The following is a 27,792-nucleotide window of genomic DNA, read 5'->3' as shown; positions in this document are numbered from 1 at the left end:
GAGTGAGTGAGTGAGTGAGTGAGTGAGTGAGTGAGTGAGTGAGTGAGTGAGTGAGTGTGTGTGTGTGTGTGTGTGTGTGTGTGTGTGTGTGTGTGTGTGTGTGTGTGTGTGTGTGTGTGTGTGTGTGAGAGAGAGAGAGAGAAGAAAGTGAAAGAGAGAGAGAAAGAGAGAGAGGGGGAGAGATTGATTGATTGATTGATTAAGCTTTATTACAGAAGGATGGAGATTTTAGGCGTTGCCTAGTCTTATAATCTGTCCTTGCTAACTAACATGAACACAAAACAGACATGAAAACATTATAAGAGCAAAAGAGGTTGACAGCAAAAATAATCATACATATGATAAATAAGAGAGAGACAGAGAGAATGCGCGTGTGTGTGTCTGTGTGAGTGTTAGAGAGTGAGTGAAACTGAAAGAGACAGAGAGAGTGAAAGAGAGAGAGAGAGAGAGAGAGAGAGAGAGAGAGAGAGAGAGAGAGAGAGAGAGAGAGAGAGAGAGAGAGAGAGAGAGAGAGAGAGAGAGAGAGAGAGAGAGAGAGAGAGAATGCGCGTCTGTGTGAGTGTGTGTGTGTGAAATGATCAACTAATTTGATCATCTAGTCAAGTGAGTGATGCCAGTGAATGTTTTCAACTGTGATAGGACATGCTGTCGGGGAAACTGGAGTGTTTACTGTGTTTATTTTATCTGAAGTGTGTTTGTGAGCTAACGAGCAGTGTAATGAATGTTGCAGGTATCACTTCTTCCTGCAAGTGCGGCAGGACATGCTATCGGGAAAGCTGGTGTGTTCGGAGGGTCAGGCTGCTGGTCTCGCCAGTTACGCCGTCCAGTGTGAGTTTCTCCCTGCCTGCTTTTTCTCTCGTGAAGGCTGTGGAAAATGAAGGCAGTTTTGTCCATGTTACAGTTACATGTTTGTTTTCGTGAAGGAGACGGAGAAATACAGACGTAGACATATACAGGTAGACAGACAAAGAAGGTCTAAGTAGTCCGACATGGAGATGGAACGCTAGCATTTAATTTATTTTTATTTTACAGTTACATGTTTGTTTTTGTGAAGGAGACAGAGAAATGCGGACGAAGACATACACAGGCAGACGGAGACAAAGATACAGAGAAGCAAAGAAGGTCTTACCAGTCTGACATGGAAATGGAATTCTAGTACGAGTAGAGCTGTCTAACATTTGCACTTACTGTATACCGTATACAGAGATGCAGACAGAGATACAGAGAAGCGAAGAGGGTCTAAGAACTCTGACATGGAGATGGAACACATAAGCATTTAACATATTTAATTACTGTAATAAAAATACCATCACCACAGATATATACAGGTTGAAGATGAAAGCTTTGCTCATTAGTAAGTGTAAAGCTTGTTTGCCCAGGCCAGCTTGCTATTGTCTGTGTTTGTTGCTACAGCGGAGTTGGGGGACTTCAACCCAGAGGAACACAAGGACGGCTACCTGCATGGATTCCTCTTCGTTCCCAACCAGACACGCGACTTCGAGCAGCAAGTGGCCGACAAACATAGGCAGCACAGGTTAGTAACGGAGGCAGCACAGGACACTTCCTGAAGTGTCTATTTTTGCCTGTTCCTGTTTTGGGCTTGTTGAACTTGCTGAGCATTCAGGAGAGCTTTTGTACTTCATTTCTGTCCCTGATAAAAGCCTCAAAGTTTCAGTTTTGTAATGGAGCATACATGTACCAGTTAGCGCCTCTCTTCTGAAAGTTTGAAAGACCTGTCACTTGTTTGGTGAATCATTCAGAATAAAACATTCAGATTGCTACAGTATTTTCGATGGATGTTTTTTGCAAATTGAATCTTTGCAATTGAAAGTCATCAGGATGATCACTTTACAAGTTGAAGAAACCCCATATTGCGACATGAAACATTATTTTAAGGATACTTACAAAGAATGTTTATCCTCAATATGCTTACGGTAATTGTGTATGCTTTTGTCTAAAGATGTGATTTGTGGGAGGTGTGTGTTGAACGTGCTGTGTGGTTGTGTGCCTTTTTCAGGGGCCAGACCCCTGCAGACGCCGAGTACAACTTCCTGGAGCGCGCTAAGCGCCTGGAGATGTACGGGGTAGACCTACACAATGCGCGGGTAAGGGTAAGCATGTCCGTGACACATGCACGCACCAGACTTGATGGCCTGTATTGTGTTCCTGCCTGCCTGCCTGCCAATCTGCCTAGTGCTGTGGCGTGTCTTGTCGCCTTTGTGTCCTGTGGCTAGCAGCCACTGTTGTCTAGCTCTGCGTGGAGACCATGTGCTCTGTGTTTTGCTTACAACCACTCGCTGCTAACTTGGGTAGTGCTAGACTCCTCGGCTCATGTGCACCAGAAAATGACTGACCGGGCTCAGATTGGTTGAAACAACAAACAAACCTCATTTACAACCAATCTGACCCCGTGTCTGGCTCTCAACTGGTCTGTAACTTTCTTGTGCTCATGAGGTCTGGTTCTTTATGTGAAGCGTAGCATGATGCAAGAGTGGAGTGACTGACCATGAAAGTGGTGCTGGACTTTGCTCCTTACAAGAATCGACTTCTGCGTTGCTACACTCAGAGGGTCTGACTTGAATTGAGTAGCGCTAGACTTCTGCGTTGCTACACTCAGAGGGTCTGACTTGAATTGAGTAGCGCTAGACTTCTGCGTTGCTACACTCAGAGGGTCTGACTTGAATTGAGTAGCGCTAGACTTCTTTTTTCTTTGCAAGGACTGACTGTTAACTTGTGTTGTGCTCGGGTCCTGTTCTTTTCATTGACTATGGCATGGTGCTGACTTGATGAGATCACTCAGTGACTGGAGAGAGAGAGACAGAGAGAAACACACAGAGAGTGAGAGAGAGAGAAGAGAGAGTGAGCGAGAGAGTAAGAGAGAAAATAAAGAGAGAGTGTGTGCGTGTGTCTGACAAACAGAAAAAAGCTCATTTTGATGGGGGGGTCAAGGCACTGTATTAGACCTTTCTGTAACTTCTCTGATCCATGTAAATTCTGAAGTTAAAATAAATAGGGTGGGCATTGAGGGAAATCAGAAGGGCACAAGTCTTGGGTGAAATCTGTAAAATTGTTGTGCATTTTGAAAAAAAGAAGAAGTTGTTTTTATATATTTCTTTTCATATTTGATCGCTCCTTTTAATCTGTGTAGTTTGTGTTGTGGTGTGGGTGTGTAAGGTTAAAGCATAATAACATATATTGAGTGTGGTGACGGTGTGTACATGGGTCAAACTCTACAAGTGTGTATCAGAAGTATTGACATGTAACAAGAAAGCCCTAACTTTGTTCTCACTGCCTTTCAAAACATTAACATTTATGGAGCATCTTGTGATTGAAGTATGTGAAAAAAGTGTGGATGGTATTTGAAATTGAATTAATTTTTGGGTGCTGTACATGTACTTCTTTTATCATTGGCTGTTTACTTTGTCGCTATGTTTTGCTTACCGTTGTACTTAATACCAGGATTATGGATTAGTCCGTGTGCCCTTTATTTTAGAAACCTCTCTGTAAATGCTTTTTTTTGTTGATAATTGTAAGTGTAACAAGAGTTTTTGTGTGTGGGTTTTTTAACGGAGAAATGTGTAGGATAAAGAAGTATTGAAAGACATGCAGAAAGTGAAGTGAGTGAAGGCCTATAAGATGGGAACATCATTTGCAAGTCATGCAGGTCATAATGGAAAGTACACCAGATGTTCCGTTCCCTAAGGAGTTTTCCTTAACACTTTCTACCCCACCTATGTTGACCAAGTTTTTTTTTAGCCGAGACCAGCTGTGCTGCAGCAGGTCACTCAGAATTGCAGAAACTGTGTAGTAGCTGTGTATCAACAGGCTGGAATGCAGGCATTAGATGGATGTTACAGGAAGCGACTGAAGCTAACAGTCCGAGCGGATATATCCGTAGCTGGTCAGATAGAGCCATATGAGTGGGTACGGATATATCCGTACCTGGGAGACAATGAGTTAAAAGGGGGTGGGGGCATAATGGAAAGAGTGTAAAATATGAGTGTAATAAAACATGAAAGGGATTTTGTTTTATTAAATTTTCCTTGCTCTTTTTGTGCAGGATCAAAGCAGTATAGAGATCCAGCTCGGCGTCACATCAGCGGGTCTGGTTGTCTTTCAGAATAACGTCAAAATCAACACATTTTCATGGTAACAACAGTGTTTTATTTTTTATGTTTACACTGTCATATTAATTTTGTCATTTTTTGGTGTGTTTTCATTTTCATGTTCAATTGGCACGAGTTCTGACCAATGTGGAAAAAACAATCATTGGCTAAGGTACCAACCAACTAATACTATTTTCTTTTGACATTGTCACGGGAAACAAATTATTTATCTTAAATTTTATATATATCAGCAAGAAACAGTGGGGAGGGGGGGGGGGAGGGACACAACTTCTGGAACAAAATATCCTGATAATTTGCATATCTTTCATTCCCTAGAAAGGATGTGAAGTAGATCCTGGCACCAGTGAAATCTCGGTGACCAGGTCAGGTAAAGCAGAAAACAGGGGGGATTTGTTATCTCAAATATATAACCTCAGTCAGGGTTCAAAAATCACTTGGCAGTTTGTATGCCTAATTTTGATGGCACAAATGTACGTACTCAGCAATCTTTTTTTTTCCAGGGCCAAAATTGTAAAGATATCATTCAAAAGGAAGCAGTTCTTCATTCAACTGAGAAGAGAGGTGGTAAGATCTGTCTTTTTGGTGTGTGTGTGTGTACATGTGTGTGTGTGTGTGTGTGTGTGAGTGAGAGAGAGAGAGAGAGAGAGAGAGAGAGAGAGAGAGAGAGAGAGAGAGAGAGAGAGAGAGAGAGAGAGAGAGAGAGAGAGAGAGAGAGAGGAGAGGTTGGATTTCTCTGACTCACCGGGGTCTATGTGGTCAACCAAACCTTAATATTTTGAAATATATCATTACTGAAGCTGGATAGAACTTCAAATACTGTGTTTTGCAGGATTTGAAATTGAGGGTCAGTTTTGACCACTGTGGTTCAAATTTGGAGATTCATACTTGGGAAAATCAGAATGATTTTCTGAGGTGTAACTACAGATTTTAACACATATTGTCATGTTATTGTCTGGTTGACCTCAATTACCAGTGAAATAAGTCTGGTTGGCCTCAATTAACTGTGAAATAAGTCTGGCTGGCCTCAATTAACTGTGACATAGGTGTGGCTGGCCTCAATTAACTGTGAAAATTGCATTGAGGGCGTGCAGTGTTCCAGATAATTGCACTCTCCTCAAAATTGTGCTTTTCTAAGATGGTTTTGTTATTGTAACTAGAAGTTTTAGAATTGTTACACTTAGATCCTTAATGATCATCACTCTTTCCCAAATTTTGCTTGACCTTTGTCAGATGACAAGATCACAGCAGTCATGGCCTTGGACAATACCATTGATAAGAGTTTCTGGAAACAAACTGAATGATCAAGCGCAAACTATTCAGGAATACAGAGCGATTGTTTGCGGAACTTACCTTTAAATTAGTATTCATCTCATTAGAATAGCAAGTGATATAAACTGTGGAAAGGGGTCAGAAACATACCTATGCTGAGATAGTTTTATCGGAGGTGAAGAAATCATTGTGATGGTGGATTTTGTGTGGCAAGAAGTGTTGATTGTTTTGTTTGAGTTTGATGAAAATCTGTTTCATTGTTTTTTTCTCTGGACTTTTCAGGTGACTGATAGTGTAGAGCCCCCACCTGAAGAGAAAAGCTCAAAGTCCCAAGTAAATGAACGCTGATTGTTATTGACACTGTGTATTGTGCTGTGTGTATGTTGGTGGTAACGGCCTTTGAGTGTGGGCACACTTGTGCAGTAACCCTAACCGTCTGCTGGTGGCTTTGTGGTAACCGCTTGGTTTTCTCTGTCTTAACGCTGGCCTGTGTCTTCTCTGCCTCCTGTGTCATTCTCTTCGTGCACCTGGCGGTCTTGGCCCCATCTTGTCTTTAGTCACCTTGTGGACACTCACTGTGGGTGTCGCTCACTCTGCTCGTCCTTCTAGCTGTTAGGCTTCTCACTAGAAAGCACACATAATCTATTGGTTTGTCAAGTATCCAAGGCTTCTCACTAGATAGCACACATAATCTATTGGTTTGTAAAGTATCCAAGGCTTCTCACTAGACAGCACACAGAATCTATTGGTTTGTAAAGTATCCAAGGCTTCTCACTAGACAGCACACAGAATCTATTGGTTTGTAAAATATACAAGGCTTTTCACTAGACAGCACACAGAATCTATTGGTTTGTAAAATATACAAGGCTTTTCACTAGACAGCACACAGAATCTATTGGTTTGTAAAATATACAAGGCTTTTCACTAGACAGCACACAGAATCTATTGGTTTGTAAAATATACAAGGCTTTTCACTAGACAGCACACAGAATCTATTGGTTTGTAAAATATACAAGGCTTTTCACTAGACAGCACACAGAATCTATTGGTTTGTAAAATATACAAGGCTTTTCACTAGACAGCACACAGAATCTATTGGTTTGTAAAATATACAAGGCTTCTTACTAGATAGCACACATAATCTATTAGTTTGTAAAATTTACAAGGCTTTTCACTAGACAGCACACAGAATCTATTGGTTTGGAAAGTATCCAAGGCTTCTCACTAGATAGCACACATAATCTATTGGTTTGTAAACAGTAAAGTAGCCTTGGGTAGATTGTAAAAATGTGAACAGATGTAGAATGGTGGCATTGTAAACACATTTGATTCCCTGTCTCTGAAGTCTTGAATTGGGAGCCAAGTACATATAAGTTGAAGGAACATGAAGAAGCAACAAGCAGCTGCATGCAATGTCTTGTGAGGAAGTGGGTGTGGTGTGTGTGCCCGTGGAGCCTCTTTTCACTGGCAGAGAAGGTGCAATCTGATCTTGGCACTTGGCATCCTTGACACATGTATTTACTCCGGGGGACCGTGCATAACGCAGAACTGTCATTAACCTTGTCCTTGACTCCGGAGCCCTGTCAGTTAGTTTGCACACCGTTATGAAATAATCCATGAGGTGGATGAGATTTGTGGACCATTCCTCCGACTGACACAGGGACAGAAAGCTCAAGGAAGACAGTAGACAACAGTCTTTTTGCCTAAAAGTTATCAGCTGAAGAGACAATACAAATAATAACCAACCAACCAACCAACCAACCAACCTAAAAGTTGTTCTATACATTATTATTAAGGCGAGAGGTGGCACACAAATTGAATCTGACTGTTTGCAATTTTTTTGTTGCAATACTGTATTTACTTTGTACATTGAAGCAAAAAATCATAGAAAGGCACATTCATGCTCATTCTTTCGACCACGCACCAACATTTTTTGGGGAAAAAGTTGGATTTCTTCAAAAAGTCCAAAAAATGTATACCAACCACTATGACATTTTTGAAGCTGCAGGTTTCAAGTTTGTTCTCATTTATTTACCAGTTGCTGTTCTTGGTAAATACAGAGCATTTTTGACAAATTGTGGTTTTAATTGTTTCTTTTTTCTTTTGTTGTATTCTTTATTTGTAGTCGTTGGTAACCATGAGTTGGCGAAGATACTGCGAAGCTTTCATGGATTAGTTGCCTGTGCAGTGTGGTGTGGTGCATGAGCGTGGTTGTGTTGTTTGAGTGATAATACATGTGTACACCTCACCTCCTTTGTTACATCACCCTGGTAACAGCTGTAACCTTCTCCTTTCACCCAGTCTAATCAGCGTCACACAATGCAACTTAACCGTAACAACAAATCTGTGCAATGGGCTGGGTGGTCACCGAGTGTCGGACACTTTAATGTTCTATTTTTATTTCGATGATAGGTTCACACTTTAGTTTGATATCTTTTTCTTTATTTTATTGATATTTTGTTGTTGATGCTGCTATTATATCCACTAGTGTATTTCTTTACTTGCAAAGACATTTTTCTTCTCAGTGTATTTGTACATTCAGTGCCGAGGGAGATTTCTTCTTCTTCTTGGCGTTCGCAGAGGTTACACAATCAGTCCAGCACTGGTGATAAATGTTGTCGTTTTTTCCAACTCCTGTCGACTGCCGTATAGTTTGGTCTGCAAGGGAGTTGGTGACGGCCACACTTCTTTTCGTTCCTCATCTAGTAAGGGACATCGCTGTAAGATGTGTTCCGCTGTTTGGTCCTCTTGACCGCAGGCACAGGTTGGTGATGGCGCCAGCTTGAACTTTCGGTTCATGTGAGCATTGAGCCTGTTGTGGCCAGTACGCAGCCTGATGAGGTTGACTTGCTGCTCTCTGGACATTGTGTGGTAGTCATCTCTGTTTGTCCTTGGCCTCATCAATGCCTTGATGATTGTCTTCTGCTCACTAAAGCTGACACTGTTTTCAGGTTGGTCTTCCATGGCTCCTTCTTTTGCCAGCTCATCTGCCCTTTCATTTCCTGGTATCCCACAGTGTGCTGGTATCCACTGGAGGACAACTCTTCTGGTTTGTCTGACCATCTGTAATGCTTTGGCCAGCTGTGGGAGTTTGTCGTTCTCTAGGGCCTGAAGGACTGAAAGGGCGTCCGAGAGGAAGACAACTTGGTAGCAAGGGTCTGCGGAGTCCTGAACGAAGGAGGCGGCCTGCATGAGAGCTTCTGCTTCTGCTTTATAGTTTGTGCAGTGTTTGCCAGTGGCAACGCTGGATGTAGCTGTATGTCCCCCAGGGAACTGGATGAGAATGCCTGCACCTCCATTGAGCACGGCGTTAGTTGCTGATCCATCGGTGTATACATGGATCCACGCCTCTTTTGGGTACTGTTCGTCGATCAGGGCTAAGGTGAGTGCCTGTCGAGCTGTGTCATTCTGATCTTCTCCTGAGGTAACATGTGGAACACTGGTGCAGATCTGGATGCCTGGTTTCTCTGTTGCCTTGGGGGTTTCCTCTTCTTCTTGAGTCAGAGGTAGAGTGTTCTGTGGAAGGACTTCCCTGTACTGTCGAGAAAGTCTCTTGCTCTCGTGTACAAAACTGCTCCGTTTAAGCCGGTTCTTGGTGAGGTTGCTCAGTCTGTGCTTCATGGGGTGGTCGGGTAGGCACTTGAGCTTCTCGGCCTGTACCATAGTCTTGGCTTCTCTTCTCTGACAGAGGGGTTGGATGGTGGTAAGCTTCTCCATTTCCTTGATGGGCGTGGATTTCATTGCACCGGTGATGAGTCGGAGGGCCTGGTTTTGCACACGGTCAAGGGTCTGCAGGTTTGTCTTGGCTGAGGTTGACCACGCTGTGGAGCCGTACTCGAGGTGGGGTCTGATTGTTCCCTGGTATACTGTCTTCAGTATCTTCTCGTTCGCTCCCCAGGTGGTACCTGCCAGCTTCCTGAGTATGGCTAGCTTGCGCCGGGCCTTTGTCTCTGCCTGTGCAATGTGTGGTTTCCAGGTCTGCCGTCTATCAAAGGTGACACCAAGGTACGTTGCTTCTTCATCCTCTCTCAGAGGAGTTCCACCAAGCCTAATGGTTCCGGCTTTCTGCTTTGGCGACAGTGTGAATAGGGTGGTGGAGGATTTCTCCTTGTTGATGGAGACGCACCAATCTTCTGCCCATGCGTTCAGCCTATCTGCCGCTTGCTGCATTCTGTAGGTGGCAGTACTTGCGTGCTCCTCCTTGCACCAGATCACAAGGTCGTCTGCGTAGAGAGCAGCTTTGATCCCCTTGGGCATCTCAGACACCAGATCGTCGATGAAGAGAAGGAAGAGTGTGGGGGAGAGGACTCCGCCCTGAGGGACGCCATGACGAAGGAGGAACTTCTTGCTTTTGGTCTGGTCGACGTTAACTCTTGCCCTGCGGTTATAGAGGTAAGAGCGAATCCACTGGTACATGTTGCTGGACACGCCTTTCCTCAGCAGTTTTACAAGGAGTCCATCTTTCCAGACCTTGTCAAAGGCCTTCTGAAGATCTATCCAGGTGACGAAGACCAGCTTCTGTTCCTGAAAGGCATCTTCAACTTCTTGCGCCAGGTAAGTGACCTGATCTTCAGTGCTGCGGAACTGTCGGAATCCAGCTTGTTCAGGGGCGAGGAGGTTCCTGGATTCCAGGTACCACCTGAGGCGCTCGTTCACAATTCTCTCCAGGGTCTTCACAACACAGCTGGTGAGGCTGATTGGGCGATAGCTGGTGGCCTTCTTTGGATCCTTCCCTTTTTTTAAGATGGGGATCATGATCGCTTCTCGCCAGAGTTGTGGTAGCGATCCTTCTTGCCAGCTGCTGTTGAAGACCTCGAGTAGCTTGTTCTCTGCTGCACTACCAAGGTGGGTTAGCATCTCGTTGGTGATGCCGTCTGGGCCAGGGGACTTCTTCGCCTTTGACTTTTTCAGAGCTGAGTGCAGCTCGTGGAGTGTGAGTGGTTGACTCATGGCGTCCACTGTCGACTGTCTGGCAGGTCTCTCTCTTTTCTCTCTTCTTGCTTCTCTCTGTTTCTCGGGGCTAACATGGAGGTTGCTCTCAGCTGCATAGCTTTCAGCAAATTGGTTGGCAGCATGCTTTCCAGTTAGCACCTTCCCGTTCTCTTCTAATGTGATCTTTCCTCTGCTGGTGTTCTCATCATTCAACTGCTTGGTGAGCCTCCAGAGCTTTCTGCCATCCTTCTCAAGGTTCAGAGAGCTTGTTTTCTCTTGCCAGCTTCTCCGTCTTGCCTGTAGCTTCTTTTTGAGAAATTTGGCTTTGGCTTCCTGGAGGCGGATGTTGTTGTTTTGTGACGGGTTGACTTCTGCTTCCCTTCTGGCGTCTGCCAGATCATCATCCAGTTCCTGCAATTCATTGCTCCAGTAGGGCTTATAGTCTCTCCTGGCACCCCTGGGAATGGACTCACGCGCTGCTCTGAGGATGCTCATGTTAAAGTCCTTCGCCACCATGTTGATGTCTCGACCCTCGACTCTGATGTCTTTGGTGAGTTCGCTGGTGCGGTGTCTAAAGAGGAACCAGTTCGCTCTTTTGTAGTTCCACCGAGGGAAGGAAGCTTCAGTGCAGGACTCCATGCCCAGGGTCAAAAAGACTGGCCGATGGTCACTTCCACCTAGCTGTTCTCCGACCTCTCTGCTGGTTAGCTGGTGCATGTCTTCCGTGCAGAAGGCTAGGTCAGGAGTTGATGTAGTGTGCCATCTTCTGGAGTAGAATGTAGGGCAGTCAAAGGGACTGTTCAAAAGGATGAGACCTTTGTCGTCCTGCCAGTTCTCCACCTCTTCTCCTCTCCGATCCAGGTGGTCATATCCCCAACTCTGTGAATGACTGTTGAAGTCACCCACCACGATGAAGTTGGAGGCCTTTGCGTGGATCGTGTCAAGGGCGAGGTGTCTATCATTGGGGCAGTAGAAGTTGACAAGATGGAATTCTGATGTCTTCGTCTGGATTCGAATCACCTGATATTCGGAGTCCTCCATGTGCGTTTCTATCAAACAGGCATTGATGTTGTTCCTGATGAGGGTCAGGATTCCTCCTTTGCTTCGGTCTGTTCTGTCGGACCTAAGGCATTGGTAGCCTCTCACTTTGAAGGACTTTTGGGGTGTCAGGTGCGTCTCCTGAATACAGCAGATGTTGATGTTCTTCTCATGCAGGATATGCTCCAACTCTGTCTTCTTGTTCAGGATACTTTCTGCGTTCCAGTGCATGACCTGGAAAGGTCGCTGCTGACTGGGTTTCTTCCTGGTTGTGGTGGTGCCAGTCACTTTCCTCCCGCGTCCCCTGGCGTGACAAGACGGACGGGAGGGACCTCCAGTAGTTGGGGCTGGGTCCCTTTGAGGCATGGGACCCGACGCTGCTCCACCCTGGGGGGTCCTCAATGGGCGAGCGCCATTTCCATCTGTGCTGGTTGATTGTGTCATCATTTGCGTAAGTGCGTGTACCCGTGGTTTGTTAGAATGCGCCGTGCGGCCCGGGTCCTCCGTCTTCAGCATTCGGGGTTTTCTGTCGGGGTTACCTCACCCTTAGCTCATGGCCCGTACGTCCTACCCTGAGAGCACAGGGGGGAGGATTTTCCGGGATCCCACCCGGAGCCAGTTTGGTCCGCGGCCGCAAGCGGCTGATCTCCATATCTGAAGACCGTTCCCCTATCCGCCACCCGGGGACGCGCTGGGTTGGGGGTGGTCGCCCCACTGAAAATCCCACACTGGGTTAAGAAAGATCAGCCTGTCCCAGGCCGAGGGAGATTTAAGATTCTTATTTTCTCTGAGCTTGGTTTACATCCTATGGTTGTTTTGCTGGGTGGTTATTTGAAGCTAATTCACATAACATTTTGTGTTGCGGAGTCTTTTTTGCTGTTGCCTGACTGCTGTGTGCCTGTGAGGTTAATGGTGAGGCTTAAAGCTTGGTCAGTGAGCTCAGACCTCACCTCAGGGCGCAGTGGCCTGTGAGGTTAATGGTGAGGCTTAAAGCTTGGTCAGTGAGCTCAGACCTCACCTCAGGGCGCAGTGGCCTGTGAGGTTAATGGTGAGGCTTAAAGCTTGGTCAGTGAGCTCAGACCTCACCTCAGGGCGCAGTGGCCTGTGAGGTTAATGGTGAGGCTTAAAGCTTGGTCAGTGAGCTCAGACCTCACCTCGGGCGCAGTGGCCTGTGAGGTTAATGGTGAGGCTTAAAGCTTGGTCAGTGAGCTCAGACCTCACCTCAGGGTGCAGTGGCCTGTGAGGTTAATGGTGAGGCTTAAAGCTTGGTCAGTGAGCTCAGACTTCACCTCAGGGCGCAGTGGCCTAGTGGATAAGACGCTGGCCTCCCAAGCGGAAGGTCATGGGTTCAAATCCCGGCCGCGCCTGGTGGGTTAAGGGTGGAGATTTGTCAACGTATGTGCAGACCTGGTAGTGGTAGTGCCTTATCCCCCTTCTTGTGTACACACAAGCACAAAAGTGTGCACGGAAAAGATCCTGTAATCCATGTCATAGTTTGGTGGGTTATAGAACACAAAAATACCAAGCATGCATCCCCTGAAAGCGATGTATGGCTGCCTGAATGGCGGGGTAAAAACGGTCATACATGTACTTGTAAAAACCCACTCTTGCAAAAAACACGAGTGAACATGGGAGTTTCAGACCATGAACGCAGAAAAAGAAGAAGACTAATCATGTCGGACTTCACCTGAGACTTGGGTGTTGCTGTACTGAGGGCTGAGCAAGCTTTTGCTGTAGTGAATCTGTTCAGCTCAGACTGCCAGAGGATTGACACAGGCCAATTCAGACACCCTGCTTCTCTTTCTTACGCTCCTTGCTTCTTACTTGATTTGGGTTTTCTGTTCTTGTTTTTGACTTCGATTTCAAGGGAACAGATTTAGGTTTTCCGTCCTTGTTTCTAATTTAGATAGGAAAGGAATAAATTTGTGTTTTCTGTATCCTTCGTGAGGAGAGCTTGGCTTCTTTGCTTGCACATCAGTATGTTCTACTGTAACTGGTTTATAGATGTTCTGCCATCCTGGAACACCGAAGAAGAAGAAGAAGAAGAAGATGTTCTGCTGCTTTAGTGCTGGTGTCTTGTGCTGGTGGTATGCTGGGGTATCCATTGACGGTGTTTTGTTTTCTGCTGGTGGTATGTCAGTGTCTTGTGTTGCAGGTACATTGACACGTTCTGTTGCTTATAGCTGCAAGTTAAAGTATCCTGCAGTATGAAATCTGTTATACTGGGGAATTGCATTGTTGTAAATTGCTAACTTGTAGATATATGGTGTGCCCCTGCCTGCCCTGGGGATTTGGTCCGTTGTTCCAACTTTTTTGGTGTGAACAGTTCTGATATTCACTTTCTTTCACTTGATATTCACTTTCTGCAGCCTGGTGGAAAAAAATATGGGCACATTTCTTTTGCCTGGTCTAATATTCCTGGCATGTGGCTATATATGGAGGTAAAAGCAGTGTTTTACCCGCATGTAATTGTGGAATGGACTTAGCACTGTCCTCTGATCCCAGAACACATATTTTGATGTCGTCTTTTGAGTGGTCAGTGTTTCCCTAATGTGATTGTGCCCAGGAGTCTGATGTTGATGTGCTGTGTCCAGCTTTTGGTGAATTTGTCCATGTGTACTTTCTTGATGCTGTAAAGGTGCTACAGTATTTGTAGCGCAAATGTGAGCACTGACGTTTTTAACAAATAAGTCGTTCTGTAAACATGGTATCTTGCAAGTATGTAGCAAGTGATACACTGGGAGATGCTTCAGTGGCATGATTGTTAACGCTGGGAGATGCTTCAGTGGCATGATTGTTAACGCTGAGATGTTAAACAGAATAGAGCTGTTGAGCTGTTTCCGTGACATTTCAAGTAGCAGTGTATACAGAATTTCTGAGTAGTTCCACTTGCTTTCTTTGAGAGGATTGATTGCCTTCACAGTAACTCTTGCTAACTTAGATTGTCTAACTTAAATTATCTGCGTACAGGTTTCCAATATTTCTAACACCAAGCAAAAACAAATCCTAATGTAGAAGGGAGTTTTCAGGTAGAAGGCCAAATGGCAACAACGTGTTCTTTGCAGTGCCACCTCTCTGACGCAGATTGGAAAACAAACTTACAGACTTAAAAAAAAAGGAAATGTTTGAATGTGAAAAGAGAATAAGACATAAAAGTTGTTGCCAGGGTATTTCTGGAAGTTGTGGGTTGACCTATTCCTATATACGTTTCTCAGAATGGTAGCTACAGCGTACAAGTCATATTGGTGTTGTTGTCGTCTCTTTGCTTTAAAATCAATGTTTTGCAATTCTGTGGTCAAAAATATAGTTTACATGAAGCTATGTTTTGTTACTTTTATGTTTGCAGAAATTAGAATTTTTCCTGAATGTTTGGTATTTTTGATTATTGCAGGGTTGCCATTGTTTTTCATTTGGTAGACTTGATTTGCTGAGTTTTTCTTGTATTATTTGGAGCTGGATTTGTGTAATTTGATCATGCCAGTTAAGTTGTCCGTCAACATGTTGATGTTTTGACACAGAGTGTGTTGCCGTGTTGCCGATGTGTTACAGACTTTGAGTGTGTTGACATGCTGTTGACGGTGAATGTGTTGTGAGTGTGTTGACGGTGAATGTGTTGGTGTGTTGCAGAACGACCCAGTGGAGAACCTGATCGGCTTCAACATGATCAGCTACCGGTCGTGTAAAAACTTGTGGAAGTCTTGCGTGGAGCACCACACCTTCTTCCGCCTCCATCACCCCAACCCTCCCACCAAAAAGATTTTCTCTATAGGCTCCAAATTTAGGTATAGGTAAGACTTTCCAGTTGGCTTGCTTGCTGGCTTCTTGGTGTTTGATCTGTTTGGTTGTCTCCTGTGTCTGGTCCGTCTCTGGCGGCGTTGTGTGTACAGCCTGGAGTCGTCTTTCTTTCTTTTAGTTGTGGAGAGCGCTTGTTCTGTTTCCAAATGTTGTTATTTGGATCGTGGTGTACTGTTGTATCCTGTTGCTTTTTTTCACACTTTGATTCTTCGAACGATGTCAGATTTTTGGGGGACAATACCATGAACATTATACAAATTAATTTTGAAAATGTTCAGATAATTTAATCGTTTTGGGCGATGCCTATAATCTATTGTGCGGATTTATTAAGTACTGTGTAGTGTTCGTCTTTTTTGTGTAAATACTTTTTACAACATGTACAGTTATAACAAAGTAGTACAGGTCCTTGGAGACCAGTGGAGTTGCTTCAGGGCACATTAGATTCATTTTATCATCTGAAGTTAACAAATGTGGAAAACAGCACTTGTTACTCATAGTATCGGGATTGTCCGATGGTTTCTGCTATTCACACTTTTGCATTGAACACATTTTTAGATTACCTGTTGCATGCACATGTACTTTATATTCTGTCTTGTTTTATTCATTGTTTATGTGTTTGTGTAACTATGTTCTTGTTACCTGCACAGCACTTGTGATTGTATGCATTCACCTGTCTTGCTGATGGAACTGGAGAAGATCCGTCTATGTCCGTGTGCATTCCTGCATGTGTGTGTGTGTGTGTGTGTGTGTGTTTGTGTGTGTGTGTGTGTGCGCATGTGTGTGCGTGTGTGCGTGTGTGTGTGTGTGTGAGAGAGAGAGAGAGAGAGAGAGAGAGAGAGAGAGAGAGAGAGAGAGAGAGAGAGAGAGAGAGAGAGAGAAAGAGAAAGAGAGAGAGAGAGAGAGATTCCTGAAGTTATTGCAATGATTGATTTCATGCAGACTTTTGGAACTTTTTAATCAGTGAATGTTTTGCCTTAATGAAATGTAGGCGATGCAATGACAGTAACTTGTACTGGCATGAGAACTAAAAGCATGCGGTGTATTAGCATGACAACATACAGCATGGCTATGGGATGATTACATTTGCATGAGAACCTGCAGCATGGGGTTGTGTTATCGTGAGAACCTAAAGATTGTCTTAGCGTGAGAACTAAGGTGTGCTGTTAGCTGAGAGCAACACTTGACATCCACTTTTCGCACCGTTTTCAGAGCATCTCACATTTGCCCTTTCCGGTAACCAATGACTGAATGAGACCTGAGGCAGACATTTAACTGGTGGTGTCAGTGTGTCCAAGTGGAACTACACAGTTTTAATTTGAACTCACTGTGACCTGGTTTACTCTGTCCGTTGGTTTTGCCTGTGTGCCCTATTAATCCAGCATTTTTTTACCCCTGGGTTTTGGAATTCTTTTTATATCCCCAAGGTGCAATGCATTTGTTTATTATTCTTCTGTCATCAATGTACCGGACGTCAGCATCATTTGACTATTCCGAGTAGGATTGCGTTGCCACAGATTATAGCAGAGGATCTCTGATAGTTGTTTGGCAAGGTGAAGAAGCAAGATGTGTGAGAGGACTGCAGGTCTCTGCATGGCGCCTGTCCTGTAGGACTGTAGGATCATTTAGTTCTGCAGGATCATGCTGAAGATTGGCACAGCTTAGCACTAATGCATAGTAAAACATTGTGTGGTTATGAAAACCAGATGTAACCTATTTTGTCCCCCTGCAGAACCCTTTTTAGAAAAAATTCTAACTGGAACAAAAAGTGGCCACCAACAGTGGAGTCAGTGGGCCAGGGATGGCGCTAGCTTAAAAAAAAATTTTAAAATGTGTACGGCATATGCAACTACGAGAAAAAATGTGACATGGGCCAATATTGATGTGTACTTTTTTTTTTTATGTTTGAACAACCTTCTGTTGAAACAGACTTTTTTTTAAATGTAATTTTTTTTATTGCACGAGATGCAGTAAACACAGACCATCACCTGTGTATCTGATTGGAGTTTGTCTGAAAGCAGGATTAGCATTTGAGAAAGAGAGATATTGATATTGAGTATATACCATACATGATGGGAAAAAACCACGTCAGCAAAATTTTAAATTTCTCAAATATGTATAAATGGTGCGTAAGTGCTATTCCTCTGGCGAACACCTATATAGACAGCCCCCACCAACCTTTTTTGACCGGTACAGCAGCAACACACAAACAAGTGCTGCTTCAGGAACACACAAAAACACACCAGGACAAGGCACTCAAGTCATTTCCTGCAGACAACAGTAGTTTAAAATAAACATAAACAATTTCAAGCCTTCAGGGTAACTGTGGAACTTTAGGAGTAGTTGCAGTCTACATCTAAAGCAACAAGCACTCTGTCTACATAAACTGTTCTCTTTATCTTACATATGTGTCCACGTATACAACGTTGCATGACGTCTCAACCCACACAAGCTTCTTAATGCTTGCAAGCGTTTGCCAAGGTATTGTTTGTTGAGAATGTGTTCCCAAAGCAGCATTAATGCGCTTCTGAGCTGTTTGGATGCAGTCATTTTAGGCCCCTTGCCTGTACATGTATTACTTTACAACCAGTGAGGTTGAAACTGGATTAACTTAGCTGAGAGATTAAACATGGATTGACTTAACTGAGATTAGTGAGATAATTCTGTCTTGCTTAGTGTCACTGGATGGGAAAGCAGTTGAGTAACTTTTAGAACTGTAACGATTCTTTGCTTGTAGACAGTACATCGAAGTTTCCAAGCAAGTTGTGCATGAAATATCTATGAAGCACCTACTGACCAAAATTTTGAGCCAAGAGGCAGGCTCCTGGAGATGTTTATGCGCATGCTAGGACTTATCACCAAGGCAGATGTAGATCCTAGTTTGACCATCTGTTCACATTTTGTTCCAGCGGTAGAACGGAGTATCAAACATTAGAGGAAAGTAAGAGACGAGCCAAAATAGACCGAACCTTTTCCAGGTATTGTATTACTTCCCTTTTACTTTGACCATAGAAAAGGCTACATAATTATGTATTACTCTTTCTGTTGTTTTGCAGAAGAATGTTTGAGGGTTTAGCTAGGATCTGATTTCCTGAAAGAAATGTTGCGTTGTGCCTTTATCAATGTATCAGTTCTATATGGTTTTCAGTTGATGACAGAAATGTTTAAACTTGGGAATTGTTCTCTCTGAAAGTTGCATTTACAGAACAATTGGTTTCAAATACTACTATCCATTTAATGTCATGTGCACATGTTGTGTAGCGCTACAAAAGAAACCTTGGCACCAAAAGAAGTTTGTGCAAGGTGTAAAACAAACCCGGGTGTTTATGTGGAAGAATGAATTTCCAACATTAGTTGTGGCTACATGAAAGAAACTGACCCATTTGGAAACCAAGATGTAAAAGATAGTTCTGTGAATGCAGCTTTCAGCATTGTATATATCCAGTTTCCATTAATATTTGGTGTGGGGTGGAAAGCTAATATTAACAACACGTTCATTCACATTTTCTTCCGTTTATTTCCCTGTACAGCACAGTTGTTGTGATAGCTATGTTTATCACTTGCAAATGAATGTTTTGACAATGTGTAAATAGTGCAGTGCCAGTCTCACCTGCACTGCACTTCTGATTTCTGTGATTTAAGTGTCTTCTTCAGTTCTTCATAGAAAAACTATTTCATGTCCCGCTGCTTTTCCATGGGAATTAAAAGTTGAATAGTTATCTTTGAAAAATGTTATTCAAGTTGAAGAATGTGTTTGCACTTTTTCTGCTACTTTGTTCGCTGGCAGCAATTATGGACAAGATTCCACTGAAGAGAGACAGAAAAAGTAAGAACAATGTGAATACCTTGTGTCGCGGAAAATAGGACAAGATGCCGAAGAGCATCACTTAATCAACATTCTGTGTCAAAAATGAAGAGAGTACAATATTTAATGTGGCAAGTAAAGCGGGGGGGGGGGGGGGGGGGGGGGGGGTACCATGGTGTGTATGGCTTCCTTACTGACCAATTACTCACCAATTGTAGCTGTGATTTTGGTGTGTAAGAGGTGTGTCATTACTAACATTGGGATTTGTCATTTGTCCCTTGCTTGGCAGTCAACGACTTAGCTCCAGTCATGTGAAAACTGAATACAGTGATGCAACTGCAGCATCCAGAAATAAGGTTATAGTGTTTTTGACAGGATCAAGACTGCAACTCAAACGTACAGAAAACCAGAACTGGTTTTCGACTGTTCCATCAGTGTTTGTGAGCTGTACAAGGGGTGTCTGTGAGGGTTATCAGAGGTGTCTGTGAGCGTCACTAGGGGTGTATGTAAGCGTTACTATGGGTGTCTGTGAGGGTTATCAGAGGTGTCTGTGAGCGTCACTAGGGGTGTATGTAAGCGTTACTATGGGTGTCTGTGAGGGTTATCAGAGGTGTCTGTGAGCGTCACTAGGGGTGTATGTAAACGTTACTATGGGTGTCTGTGAGGGTTATCAGGTGTCTGTGAGCGTCACTAGGGGTGTATGTAAGCGTTACTATGGGTGTCTGTGAGGGTTATCAGAGGTGTCTGTGAGCGTCACTAGGGGTGTATGTAAGCGTTACTATGGGTGTCTGTGAGGGTTATCAGAGGTGTCTGTGAGCGTCACTAGGGGTGTATGTAAGCGTTACTATGGGTGTCTGTGAGGGTTATCAGAGGTGTCTGTGAGCGTCACTAGGGGTGTATGTAAGCGTTACTATGGGTGTCTGTGAGGGTTATCAGAGGTGTCTGTGAGCGTCACTAGGGGTGTATGTAAGCGTTACTATGGGTGTCTGTGAGGGTTATCAGAGGTGTCTGTAAGCGTCACTAGGGGTGTATGTAAGCGTTACTATGGGTGTCTGTGAGGGTTATCAGAGGTGTCTGTGAGCGTCACTAGGGGTGTATGTAAGCGTTACTATGGGTGTCTGTGAGGGTTAAAATTATCAGTGGTGTCTGTGAGCGTTACTAGGGGTGTATGTAAGCATTACTAGGGGTGTATGTGAGGATTACTAGGGGTGTATATGAGTGTTACTGAGGGTGTATGTGAGAGTTCTCAGGGGTGTCTCTGTGAGGGTTATCAGGGGTGTCTATGAAAGTTACTAGGGGTGTCTGTGAGGGTTACTAGGGGTGTTTGTGAGCGTTACTAGGGGTTAATGTGAGGGTTACTAGGGGTGTATGTGAGCGTTACCAGGGGTGTATGTGAGTTACTGGGGGTGTATGTCAGGGTTACTAGAAGTGTCTGTGAGCATTACTAGGGGTATTTGAGGGTTACTATGGGGTATCTGTGAGGGTTACTAGGGGTGTCTGTGAGGGTTAATAGGGGTGTCTGTGAGGGTTACTAGGGGCATAGATATGTGAAAGTTACTAGGGGTGTCTGAGAGTAACAGTTATTGGGGGTGTCTGTGAGCATTACTGGGGATGTCTTTAAATAGTTGAAGCGTTACTGGGGGTGTCTGTGAGTGTTGTTGGGAGATAGAGTTTGTGGTTCTGACGGGGAAATGTCAGTGTGTGGGCCCCGTTTCAGGTCTCCCAGCAAGCGATACCGGCGTACAGTTGGGGCGGTATCCCGGGACGCCATTCTGGAAGAGAAGCGGTTTATCGATGGCTACCACCGCCATATTTCGAAGTCACAGACCTTCTCCGGGCATTCAGAGCACTCACATTACGGCTTCAACCGCAGGGATGGCGTCAACAGCCACGTTCGCGCCACGCTGCCACACGACTACAAGACATCACGCGCCTCATGGAACGACGGCAGCCGCTCAGAAAAGTCAGACGAGTAAGTACAGTACTCCTTGTTGCGTTTGTGTCTGTCTGTCTCTGTCTGTCTCTGTCTGTCTCTGTCTGTCTCTGTCTTGGTGTGTGTGTGTGTGTGTGTGTGTGTGTGTGTGTGTGTGTGTGTGTGTGTGTGTGTGTGTGTGTGTGTGTGTGTGTGAGAGAGAGAGAGAAAGAGAGAGTCAGTCTGTGAAAATGTCCATCAGATGTGTGCACATTATACAACACCATAAGTGGATCATCTTACAAGTACTCTTTGCTCCTCATTGTCTCTGTCAACTGCTGTTTGGAACCAATTGCTTCCCTTTATCTGATGAACCGAGCATAAGGCTTCATCGCACAAAATGAAGCATTCAAAATCTCCAAACCGGAGGGAATTCTGGCTGGGGTATTCTTTTTTTTTTTAAATGACATCAGTGGTCTTCGGTGATACAGGTTAATGCACTTCGATGTAAGTAGTGGAAACATTATGTTGGTCATGCTTAATGTCGGTGCTACATGATTTTGCTTTTCAAACTGATTTCTTCTTCTTTTGCGTTCGATATTTATGGCCGTCATATCGTCAGGTTGGTGGCTGCCATGAAGTTCGCAGTCTTCAGCAATTGGGCAGCGGGTCCCCAGAGCTTGGTGCCCAGGCTGGTCAAACTGATATAAAGTGAACAAAAGAATAGGGTCAGTTATCAAGTTAACGCACCTCAAACAGTGAGATTGATAGAACTTACAGCACACAAACAGGAACAGAGCGGGTCAGGAACTGACCAATCTGTTTCGCACTCTCCATACTCAAGAACTCACTAGTAACTAAACTCTTTAAATACAAATAAACTTTTTGGGCTCCTGTCTCCAGTTAGCCTGGTTAGCGCAGTCAGTAGCCCTCCGGAGCTCTAATCTGGTAAGGTCAGGTTCGAGTCCCTTGGAAAGCCAAACATTTTTTTGTTTAATACATGTATTTCAATTCTGCTTTTCTCTTGAAGTTGAACCAGCATTTGTCGCAAAATGCAGTGACTAAATCATTCATCTAAGGTCTTTGGATGGTATTTGCATGCAGGTACAGATTGTCTATGCTGTATGCAACATTCCCTTTGATTGGACAAATGATGTGTGTTGGACCTATTGTGTTTTGGGTGGGGCGTTCAGTTTCCAACAATATTAGTCCTACGCATAAACAGGGATGAAAATTCTCCGTTTTTTCCGACTTTTCCGATTATTTTCAATGGGCCATCGGATTTATTTGTGCGATTCCGTTTTTTGGCTCACGAAGTGTAGCCTATGCGATCGTAACTTTGTCTTTCTGTGCGTTTGTGCGTGTGATTGTGCGTGTGTATGTCTGTGGTAGAAACTTTAACATTTCGTCATTTGAAGACGTCACATTATGGCGTAAGAGGGCCAACAGTCAACAAAGACTGGTACGATGATGATTTGTGTGCATATTTATAGTCTGTTTCATTCATGTTGCCTGTCATTTGCATTACTAATTAGAGCTGGATATATTTTGATAAGTAAACGTTAGAGTGTACACCAGATGGTATCCTCACAATTTAAACTTGCCATACCATTATTTTACATATTAATAACTTGTTCCAAGTTCATTAAGTAGTCTGAATTCCTGTTTTAGTTAACAAATGAGGAGTTTTGTAGCTGCTACAATTACTGTGATTTCCTTTTGCAAAAGGCCACATTTTCAGCTCTAAATTCCTAAATTTTCAAGATTTTCCGGGGGGCGTTGCCCCCCTAAACCCCCTACAGGGGTGCTGCCCCTTGACCCCGCCGGGGCCTTGGCAGCCCCTGGACGATTTCAGTTTTTTTTAACAAGGCAATTTTCATCCCTGATAAACAAAGACATGCAAAACCACAAATTGAATCATCACTGTTCATTGTAAACTTGTGCTTATTCAATGATGACATTTCTGTTGATTACAATTGTGTGGGGCTGTAAAGAGGGGGGGGAGGGGGAGGGGAGGGGAGGGGAGTATGCATACATGTCTGTATTCCTTGGAGTGTATCTGATAAGATAAAGAGTGTGTCTCTCTTGAGCCTACTTCATTAGCCCAGATCATATCTTAGTGGAATGTACTTGATTTATCTTAGTGGAATGTACTTGATAAGAGTATATTTAGCGTACCTCATAGGAGCATACCTCATTGAAGTTTATTTCATTTGAGCGTATTTCATAGGAGCATACTTCACATTTTTTACATTTAGTCAAGTTATGACTAAATGTTTTAACATAGAGGGGGAATCGAGATGAGGGTCGTGGTGTATGTGTGTATGTGTGTGTGTGTATAGATCAGTTCCGAGAAAACTACTGGACCGATCTTCATGAAACTTGACATGAGAGTTCCTCAGTATGATATCCCCACACGTTTTTTTCATTTTTTTGATAAATGTCTTTGATGACGTCATATCCGGGTTTTTTTTGTGAAAGTTGAGGCGGCACTGTCACGCTCTTATTTTTCAACCAATTTGGTTGAAATTTTGGTCAAATAATCTTTGATGAAGCCGGGACTTTGGTATTGCATTTCAGCATGGAGGCTTAAAAATTAATTACTGTGGTTATTAAAAATTGAAAATTGTAATTAAAATATTTGTTTTTATAAAACGATCTAAAAACAATGTCATCTTATTCTTCACCATTTTCTGATTTCAAAAACATATAAATATGTTATATTCGGATTAAAAACAAGCTCTGAAAATTAAAAATATGAAAAATATGATTAAAATCAAATTTCCAAAATCGTTTAAAAACATGTTCATCTTATTCCATGTGGGTTCCTGATTCCAAAAACATATAGATAATAGATATGATATGTTTGGATTAAAAACAAGTTCAGAAAATTAAAACAAGTCGCGTAAGGCGAAATTACTACATTTAGTCAAGCTGTGGAACTCACAGAATGAAACTGAACGCACTGCATTTTTTCACAATGACCGTAGTCCGCCGCTTGTGCAAAACGGAGTGAAACTGACGAGCCTGTTCAGCGCGGTAGTGGTTTCGCTGTGCTGCATAGCACGCTTTTCTGTACCTCGATCTCTTCGTTTTAACTTTCTGAGCGTGTTTTTAATCCAAACATATCATATCTATATGTTTTTGGAATCAGGAACCGACAAGGAATAAGATGAAATTGTTTTTAAATCGATTTCAGAAATTTAATTTTGATCATAATTTTTATATTTTTAATTTTCAGAGCTTGTTTTTAATCCAAATATAACATATTTATATGTTTTTGGAATCAGGAAATGATGTAGAATAAGATGAACGTAAATTTGGATCGTTTTATAAAATAAATAAATTATTACAATTTTCAGATTTTTAATGACCAAAGTCATTAATTAATTTTTAAGCCACCAAGCTGAAATGCAATACCGAAGTCCGGCCTTTGTCGAAGATTGCTTTACAAAAATTTCAATCAATTTGATTGAAAAATGAGGGTGTGACAGTGCCGCCTCAACTTTTACAAAAAGCCGGATATGACATCATCAAAAGTATTTATCGAAAAAAAGAAAAACTCGTCCGGGGATATCATTCCCAGGAACTCACATGTCAAATTTCTTAAAGATCGGTCCAGTAGTTTGGTCTGAATCGCTCTACACACACACTCGCATAGACAGACAGACACACACACATACACCACGACCCTCGTCTCGATTCCCCCTCTATGTTAAAACATTTAGTCAAAACTTGACTAAATGTAAAGAATAGAGATACAGAAAAGCGTGCTATCCTGCTCAGCGCAACCACTACCGCGCTATTCTGGGTAGTCAATGTCACTGCCTTTGCCACGAGCGGTGGACTGACGATGCTACGATCGAGTATACGGTCTTGGTGAAAAAATGCAGTGCGTTCAGCTTCATTCTGTGAGCTCGACAACTTGACTAAATATTGTATTTTCGCCTTACGCGACTTGTTTTCTTTTGATTTTGATTACGTTATTCTCCCACTGCTGGCAAATGTTGGCACCTCCTCCTAGTTGAAAGCTAGCAGCATCAGAGTTGTGCTACCCAGGTGTGTGTGTGTGTTAAGGTGTAATCAGCCATTCTGCATATGGTAGAATGACCGAGGTCTTTTACGTGCCACAGTGGTAACAAGGGATGAGACATGGATACCGTCTCTGAGTCTGTAGTAAAGTGGACCCCTGTTCGTTCTGCCCGGATTCTTCTGAACATACCGCATCGGCGTATATCACAGTTATTCGCACCACATTTTGAGTGTAGCTCATTGGATTATACTAATCGGAGTTGTGTTGAGAGCTGCTGAATGGGGCAGTGAGCAGAACATTTGCTGGGGAATAGTTGAAGGTTGGTTTATCAGACACTTTCACCTTCTTTGGTCAGCAGTTGAAAAGACTGGAAGTAAATCTAGGCACGTTGTCAAACAGAATTTCTGTCACTGCAAGAATTGTTAGCTGCCATAGCAGCCATCCTCGTCTTTTGTAGATCAATGCATAGTAAGGGACTGCCAAGGTGGACTAAAAGCTCTACAGGCCACGACACACTGTGCAGCTTGGGTAGTGGCGATCCAGGCATAGTAAGGGACTGCCAAGGTGGACTAAAAGCTCTACAGGCCACGGCACACTGTGCAGCTTGGGTAGTGGCGATCCAGGCATAGTAAAGGACTGCCAAGGTGGACTAAAAGCTCTACAGACCACGACACACTGTGCAGCTTGGGTAGTGGCGATCCAGGCATAGTAAGGGACTGCCAAGGTGGACTAAAAGCTCTACAGGCCACGGCACACTGTGCAGCTTGGGTAGTGGCGATCCAGGCATAGTAAGGGACTGGCAAGGTGGACTAAAAGCTCCACAGGCCACGGCACACTGTGCAGCTTGGGTAGTGGCGATCCAGGCATAGTAAGGGACTGGCAAGGTGGACTAAAAGCTCTACAGGCCACGGCACACTGTGCAGCTTGGGTAGTGGTGATCCAGGCATAGTAAGGGACTGCCAAGGTGGACTAAAAGCTCTACAGGCCACGGCACACTGTGCAGCTTGGGTAGTGGCGATCCAGGCATAGTAAGGGACTGGCAAGGTGGACTGAAAGCTCTACAGGCCACGGCACACTGTGCAGCTTGGGTAGTGGCGATCCAGGCATAGTAAAGGACTGCCAAGGTGGACTAAAAGCTCTACAGACCACGGCACACTGTGCAGCTTGGGTAGTGGCGATCCAGGCATAGTAAGGGACTGCCAAGGTGGACTGAAAGCTCTACAGGCCACGGCACACTGTGCAGCTTGGGTAGTGGCGATCCAGGCATAGTAAAGGACTGCCAAGGTGGACTAAAAGCTCCACAGGCCACGGCACACTGTGCAGCTTGGGTAGTGGCGATCCAGGCATAGTAAGGGACTGCCAAGGTGGACTGAAAGCTCTACAGGCCACGGCACACTGTGCAGCTTGGGTAGTGGTGATCCAGGCATAGTAAGGGACTGGCAAGGTGGACTAAAAGCTCTACAGGCCACGACACACTGTGCAGCTTGGGTAGTGGCGATCCAGGCGGTGCATGGAGGGGCAGTGTGGAACGCTTGCACCTCTCTCGCCTTTCACCCCGCGATCCCCTTAGTTTAATGACCAGCACGGGCCGTTTCTCCTGTCCTCGCCCACCTGTGAAATTGCCGCGGGGTTATTCCGCCTGACGGGAGGGGGACAATGACAGGTGGTCTGTCCTCAGCCCTCCCCGTGGCCTGCTGCCAACTCTCCCTTGACCACCGATTCCAGTCTGTGTGTGTGTGGGCAAGGGGGGAGAGGGTTCAGGGGGCGGGGTCATGATCCAGCACGTGCATCCGAATAGTGAGACAGGTCCGCGTCCGTTTGCATGTATGTGGTGTCTTCATGACCCGACACTTACAGCCATCTCATGGGACAGGTCAGCCTCCCCCTCTCTCCCCCTCTCTTACCCTCTTCCCCTGTCTCTCTCTCTCTCTCTCTTCCCCTGTCTCTCTCCCAACCCCCTCCAGCCCCCCTCTCCAACGCTCTCTGTGTTATTTATGGCACTTTGAAGTGTCACGCTAGTCCTTTCGACTCGTACTCCAGAATTGCCCATAGGTTGAAATGAATATGATGTCACCTTGGTGCTATTTATGCAGTTTTGAATTACATAAAGCCGTGCTGAATTCAACATTTCAGGGGCAAGTTTTCTGCCTTGGGACAGCATGGTTTCCTGCGGTGTGACTGAGTCATCTGTGCCACCTACTGTCTAATTAGTCGCTGGCCTGATGCCTTACTTCACACGGTCCCCGCCGACAGCGGTGGTGGTCGTCCCTGCCGACCCTTGTCGTTGTGCAGACAGCGGTGGTGGGGGTCCACATTGGCTTGCAGCCCTGTCTATGACATTGTGCGGACAGCGGTGGTGGTCAGAGTTGGCTGCGACCCGACCCTTGTCGTGCAGACAGCGGTGGTGGTGGCCCATATTGGCTGCAGCCCTGTCTATGACATTGTGCGGACAGCGGTGGTGGTCAGAGTTGGCTGCGACCCGACCCTTGTCATTGTGCAGACAGCGGTGGTGGGGGTCCACATTGGCTTGCAGCCCTGTCTATGACATTGTGCGGACAGCGGTGGTGGTCAGAGTTGGCTGCGACCCGACCCTTGTCGTGCAGACAGCGGTGGTGGTGGCCCATATTGGCTGCAGCCCTGTCTATGACATTGTGCGGACAGCGGTGGTGGTCCGAGTTGGCTGCGACCCTACCTGTCGTTGTACAGACAGTGGTGGTGGGGGTCCACATTGGCTGCAGCCCTGTCTATGACATTGTGCGGACAGCGGTGGTGGTCAGAGTTGGCTGCGACCCGACCCTTGTCGTTGTGCAGACAGCGGTGGTGGTGGCCCATATTGGCTGCAGCCCTGTCTATGACATTGTGCGGACAGCGGTGGTGGTCCGAG

At 44.6% G+C, this 27,792-nt stretch overlaps 1 protein-coding gene across 8 annotated transcripts in view; it reads left to right on the top strand.

Annotated features, from left to right (window-relative positions):
- Positions 1–27,792, top strand: part of LOC138981313 (tyrosine-protein phosphatase non-receptor type 4-like) — a 114,256-nt gene that overhangs the window by 30,799 nt on the left and 55,665 nt on the right. For 2 of the 8 annotated variants that reach the window (XM_070354184.1, XM_070354178.1), the window contains exons 6-14: positions 731–828; positions 1,414–1,534; positions 2,018–2,111; positions 4,061–4,149; positions 4,628–4,691; positions 5,679–5,729; positions 14,994–15,154; positions 18,068–18,136; positions 20,681–20,935. In XM_070354184.1, coding sequence (XP_070210285.1) covers positions 731–828; positions 1,414–1,534; positions 2,018–2,111; positions 4,061–4,149; positions 4,628–4,691; positions 5,679–5,729; positions 14,994–15,154; positions 18,068–18,136; positions 20,681–20,935 — 1,002 coding nt within the window. The remainder of the gene's footprint in view (positions 1–730; positions 829–1,413; positions 1,535–2,017; positions 2,112–4,060; positions 4,150–4,627; positions 4,692–5,678; positions 5,730–14,993; positions 15,155–18,067; positions 18,137–20,680; positions 20,936–27,792) is intronic. The other 6 variants (XM_070354183.1, XM_070354180.1, XM_070354179.1 and 3 more) reach the window with 6 other exon arrangements.

The sequence above is a fragment of the Littorina saxatilis genome, linkage group LG12 (genome assembly GCF_037325665.1).
Source record: "Littorina saxatilis isolate snail1 linkage group LG12, US_GU_Lsax_2.0, whole genome shotgun sequence".
In the NCBI taxonomy this organism is placed as follows: Eukaryota; Metazoa; Mollusca; class Gastropoda; order Littorinimorpha; family Littorinidae; genus Littorina; species Littorina saxatilis.
Note: the sequence above shows the minus strand (reverse complement) of the source record. Positions and strands in the feature narration are given on the sequence as shown.